Raw genomic sequence first — 6,191 nt, forward strand, 5'->3', positions numbered from 1 at the left:
GCTAGACTGTAAATATCTTACTTGGCTATTAATTGAAAATATTTAATAGAATGACCACTTCCCAGCTAATTTTCATTTTAATGTTTTAACAATTTACATTTTAAACACTGATTTCTCTAGGGCATGTTCCATCATTTGCATTAGAAATAACACCCAAAGAATGTCTTAGTAAACAATAAACTTATCTTAACTGTATCATCCGTGATCAATTCAGTAAGTGTATGACAGCTTTCCAAGCAATAAAATGGACAAATTTAAAGAGCTTTTTAATTGGGAGATTTAAAAAAAAAAAAAAGGCAGGACACGCAAATGACCTGCAGTTCAAAACACAAAGTCCTGTCACTTACATTCTATCCCACCTGTTCAACACACCATCCAAGTGCTGCAAACACAAGGCAGTTCAGAGGAACAGTGTTATAACCCCTTAACTGCTACATCACCCAGTAAGTTACAATTAAAAAGCTCCTTATAAAAAGAAGTCCACCTATCCGCAGATATTGGAGAATCCCAGGCTCTTCCGTACATTACTGAAAAAAATGCAAATACATTCATAAAGGCAAAAAAATTTTAGGTAACATGACAACCCACATCTTTCGCTGGTCAGACTCTACCGGCCATCTCAGTATTGCGGAAACGTTCCATCGATTTTGGCAGCCCAGGCCATGAGGCCTCCCACAACATCCCGAACTGTTAAAGAGTCTAAGTCTGTCCAGGACTGCAGGATCTTCACGGCTTTCTGGGAGTCATTGCCCAGTTTGCAGATCACATAAATGGGGAGAGATGCCCCTTCCTGTGTGCCCTGCTTCCCTTCCCGGATTGCTTCTCCCAAGAGTTTCAGGCTCTCCGCATTCCTCTGTTCCAAACGTTTCAAAGGGATGTGTAGGGAGTGAGGCAACCGACACCTCCACTAGAGGCCTGACGTCCAGCAACACGTGGGGTGACCCGGAATCCAGAAGTCGCTTATAGTCGACGACAGAAATTCGCTCCTCCGGACTCAGCAACTGTAGGGAGCGGCACTTATCGGTGGCTGAGGAGCCACAGAAGCTTTCGTAGTCCTGCAGATCAGGCACAGTGGGCCGCTCCCCGCAAGCTGCACAGTCGGGCCTGCGCCTCCGCAGCCGAATACAGCGGAAATGACCTCCGAGGGCATCAAAGAGCAACAGGCTGCCACTGTAAGAGGGGCCCAGACCTGCAGCGATCTTCAACACTTCCAGCGCCTGCAGGCAGCCCAGGACCCCGGTAACCACACCAAGCACCCCGCCATCCGCGCAGCTGGTCACCGTCTCCGCCAGACGTGATTGCGGAAACATGCAGCGATAGCAAGGCGCACCGCTGTAGTGGTAGACTGTGAGTTGGCTCTCGAAGCGCAGGCCGCTGGCCGACACGAGGGGCCGGCCGGTTAGCACACAGGCGTCGTTAACCAGGTAGCGAGTGGGCACGTTGTCGGAGCAATCAGCCACCACGTCATAGCGGCCGACCAGGTCTAGCGCCGTGGCTGACGTAAGCGCCTGGGCGTAGGGCACGCACTCCACCGCCGAATTGAGATGGCGCAGTGTAGCGGCGGCCGAAAAGACTTGGCCTGGTCGGCCAGTGCCTCGCCGTGCAGCACCTGGCGGACCAGGTTGCTCACTTCTACTACATCGTAGTCCACAAGGCCCAGGCGGCCGATGGCGGCCGCTGCCAGGTACCGCGCCAGTGGGCAGCCGAGTCCCCCGCAGCCCACGACCAGCACAGACGCGGTCGCCAGGCGCAGCTGTGCCTGCACGCCCAGCTCAGGCAGCGCGAGCTGCTGGCTGTAGCGCAGAATCTCATCTCGCGACAGGGCGGCCTTCGGCGGCAGGGGAGACACCGGAACCAACCACTCTGACTCCTGCTCGGCCAGAAGAGCCGCCGCCAGCCTCTGCTTCAGGGAACTCAGCTCCTCCTCACGCTGGGCAACTTCAGCCTCCAAAGTGAGCACCTCCTCCCTGGCCGCCATTGCAGCCTCTTTGGGAAGTTGTCCGGGGGCCTAGTTTTTTTTTTTTTTTTTTTTTTTTTTTTTTTTTTTTGCAGTACGCGGGCCTCTCACTGCTGTGGCCTCTTCCGTTGCGGAGCACAGGCTCCGGACACGCAGGCTCAGCGGCCATGGCTCACGGGCCCAGCCACTCTGCAGCATGTGGGATCTTCCCGGACCGGGGCACGAACCCGTGTCCCCTGCATCGGCAGGCGGACTCTCAACCACTGCGCCACTGCCTACTTTTAAAGAAACTGCAGCACAGTGTGATTTCCTGCAGTGCCCAACTTCCCCCTCCCAAGCCCCTTCCTACTCCTTCCCTCTTCTCCCTCAGTCCGTTTCCTCTCTCTGAGGACGAAGCGTTCCTCATGATGATTGGATCATCCCCAGGGACGAAGATGTGAACTATTCAGTGACCATGTCATGGATCCAAGAGGCTTGTGGGTTTGGGGAAACCAAGAGGATGCCAAGCCTGGCTCCAGACAACCTAGGTTCTAGGAGCAAAGAGGAGATGCTTCCAGAGTGGGGACTCCTGGCCTGTTTTCATAATGTCAGATGTATGTGCAGTGCAGATTCTCTTCACAGAGAGAGGAGAGCCGAAGTCTCCATTGGAAGTAAATTGATAAGTGCACTCTGACTCTATAGGGAGGAAGCTGTGTGCCGAGCGGGGGTGTGGGGATGGCGGGGAAAAGAGGGACACTTGCCTCTATGGACATTTTGAATTTTGTACTATGTTCACATCTGACCTATTTTTTAGTTTTTTGTTTTTTTAATGAAAACATATATTGGATGGAAATCAGAAGAGCTGGGTTCCAGTATTGCAAATACCAGTGACAAGCCCGTTCACCTTGGTCTCTCTGAGCCTCACTATTTTTTTTTTTTTTTTTTTTTTTTTTTTTTGCGGAATGCGGGCCTCTCACTGTTGTGGTCTCTCCCGTTGCAGAGCACAGGCTCCGGACGCGCAGGCTCAGCGGCCATGGCTCACCGGGCCAGCCGCTCCGCGGCATGTGGGATCCTCCCAGACCAGGGCACGAACCCGTGTCCCCTGCATCGGCAGGTGGACTCTCAACCATTGCGCCACCAGAGAAGCCCCAGAGCCTCACTATTTTTAACCACCCAGTTCTCAAGCTCAAAGAGTAGGCACAAGGGAGACCTTTGTAAACTAGATGGGGCTGAGTGTACTTAATTATGATTTCCTCTTCACTCAGTTCATCTCAATAGACAATCACTGAGGCCTTCTCTATTGGCATAGTGTGTGGATCTCTGTGTACAAGTTTGGGTGTGTATGTCTGGGCATGAGGGTCTGGGTCTGTGTCTGTGTGTCTGGACATGTCAGGGTGGGGTCTGAGGTGACTGTGAACTTGACCGTTACAGGGTCCCTGCCCCAAGGAGCTCCTGGTACAGCAGGACAGGTGGCCAAGTGAGCAACTTCCTCTGATGCTCCTGGACTCTGCTCAGGGCCAAATAAAGGGATGAAAAATGTGGGTGCACAGAAAAGGCAACATGGATTCAAACAGGGGCCTTCACCCTGGCTGTTCCCTTTGCTTGGAATGCTCTTCCTCGGAATCCTTAAGGTAGACCCCCTTACCTCCTTCAATTCTTTGAGCAAATGTCACCTTCTCAAGGGGGCCTACGTGACCACCCCATTTAAACAGCAACTCCACCCCACACTCCCCAAACCCATCCCTTTTTTTTTCTTTAACCAAAGCCCTTATTTTCAATGATAGTAAAGTTATCTATAATAAATCTTACTTAAAATGCCCTATAGTTTACTCATTTGTTTTGTTTAACTGTCTGTTTCCCTCGCTTCCTTCATTAGAGTGAAAGCTCCGTGAGGGAAGGGACCCTGTCTGTTTTGTTCACTGCTGTCCCCCCAGTGCCTGGAAGAGTACTTGGTGCAGAGAAGACACTCAGTAAGTATCCGTGGGTAAGATGGTGATAGGCTGGGTGTTCGGGGGAGGTGGCAGAGGGGCCATGACCTTGCCTGGGGCAGTAGCCGGAGGTCTGAGGCTACAGCAGTGGACTAAAGGGCCACCTTGTGATGTGGGATCTGGTGGACATGTGGGTGGTGGAGGCGGGACACTCCGGTGGGCACAGGGAGAAGACATGGCCTGGAGGAAACTTGAGACATCTGGGGAGCCATTCTGTATGTCCCAATTTCCAGCTCAGTGTCCATCCCTTTCCTCTGTCACCCTGAGAATCAGAGCCTGTTGATGTGTGGGAGGGGAGGTTCGAGGGCCCAGCTGGTTTGTGGGGAAGGTGATGGTGGACCCATTCATGAGAATCAAAGGCCACCTGGAGGTCCCTTGGCTAGGAGAGGGTACCTGTTGGGGTGCAGGGGGTGCCTTTAGAAGGGAGAAGGCAGCAGAAGTCCCTGTGATGGTGATGGTGATGGCTGGATTGTAGACTCAGTGAGAGCGGCCTTAGCCCCCAGCCCCCAGCCCCTGGGGCTCCCAGGATTCTATCCTGACTCCTTGGGCTGGGCTTGGGGCTGGTCCCAGCTGTGCCATGTCCTGACTGTGCAGCTTAGGCAAATCACTTCACCTCTCTGGGCCCTTCAGTTCCCTCCTCTGTCAAATGGGAATGATGTTCATTCCAGTATTCCCCACGTCCAGTCAGTGGAGAAACTGAGGACATAATGGGTACGACTGTCCCGGATAAAATTAGCTGTTATTATTTTAAGGGACCGGGGGTTGCCTGAACCACAAGAACGCTACTACACTGTGCCTATGCAAGGTGACTTTCTCTGAGCCCTTACCAAGCCCAGTGCTAAGTGCTTTATGTGTATTAATTCTTTGACTGGAGTGTGGATTGGAAAACATGGGGCTTGGTAACATCATCAATATGTATGGTCTGTAAAGATGACAATGATGAGGGAGGAGGAGGATAAAGCTATCTTGCAAAGCAATGTAATTAACAGAGTCAGCAGTCTTGGAGCTCCTGGGGGCTTTGCAGACTGTGTGCCCTGGCCCCTTGGCGGCTCTGGGCCTTTGCTTCCTTCCTCTGAGTGGCTAACATCCTCAGAGCACAGGCATCCAGCCCCCCAGCCCCGGGACGAGGTGTTTAGGCCCCGAGCCAGGACAGCCCCGAGATTCCTATTCTGGCACAGCTCGGCTGCAGCCCCAGGAGGGCAGCCAACAAGGGGCCCGGCGGCTTATCGCTGTGCAGTGACTCTCCAGCGGGCAGACTGTCTCCGCTGCCGCTGAGCCAGGCTGATAAAGAGGACAGACCCTTGTGTTTACAGTGGCTGGGAGAGTGGGGCCTCCTGGGGGCGGCCCCATCTCCTCTGGGAACAGACTGTCTGTTTGCTGAGATACCATCGCATTCCTACAGCCCCAGGATGGATGAGGGCGGGATGGGGTGTGGAGATGGGAGGGAGGAGGACATATGACAGCTGCCGGCCCTCTGTTCCCCTGGGGCCCACACTGAGAAGGCTGACACTGGGTCTTCCGGTGGGTCTATGGTTTCCTGGTCTGATTGTTAAGCACTTCATAAAGGTCAATGATAGCCAACTTGGGCATTTCTCTCTACAGTTTATAAAGTATTCTCAACATTTATCTTTTTTGGTCTTCCAGATAACCTTCCATTTAGGTAGTTTGGGGTCATAAAGTTTCACAGAAGAAAGATGCCTAACAAGACTGGAGCAGAGGACCAATGACGTGACCAGACATTGGAGCAGGGGCTCTGCATGACCCTCAGCTGACCAGGTCACCCCACAATAAAAGCCACCACTTACATAGCGCTTGCTGTGTGGCAGTGACTATCAAAAGCACTTGAGATATGTTAACTCTTCACAACAGCCCTTATGAGGTAGGTACTATCATTATACGTTTTACAGATGAGGAAATTGAGGCAGACACAGGTTAAGTGACTTGCATACGTCACACAGGCAGAAAGTGGGAGGGCTGGGAACCCCAGCAGGACGACTCCAGCATCTCCAATTTAACCACTGGACTACACTGCCACCTTAAAGCCAGCTAATGATATGTATATGTCTCTACCCGGCTTACAAAGGCAGCAGGCGTTTACAACTGCAAAGGTGGCCTGGCTGAGGCAGGAACTGGCTTTGGAATTAGGCCTGTGTTCAACTTCCAGAACTGCCATTAATGACTCCTGAGGCTGACCCTCGCTTCTCTGAGTCTCAGCTTCCTTCTGTGGAAAGTGGAAACAGGACCGGCCTTAGCAGTGGGTGTCAGAG

The 6,191-nt window shown here is 52.5% G+C and overlaps 1 protein-coding gene across 1 annotated transcript; it reads right to left on the minus strand.

Annotated features, from left to right (window-relative positions):
* Positions 1-619: 619 nt before the first annotated feature.
* Positions 620-1,978, minus strand: LOC309817861 (adenylyltransferase and sulfurtransferase MOCS3-like; the record flags this gene model as incomplete). The annotated part of the gene is given in 3 exon segments (XM_082647054.1): positions 620-902; positions 904-1,573; positions 1,576-1,978. Coding segments are annotated over 3 exon segments (1,356 nt in total).
* Positions 1,979-6,191: the final 4,213 nt, after the last annotated feature.

The sequence above is a fragment of the Grampus griseus genome (assembly GCF_964374135.1).
Source record: "Grampus griseus genome assembly, chromosome: 2".
Taxonomy (NCBI): Eukaryota; Metazoa; Chordata; class Mammalia; order Artiodactyla; family Delphinidae; genus Grampus; species Grampus griseus.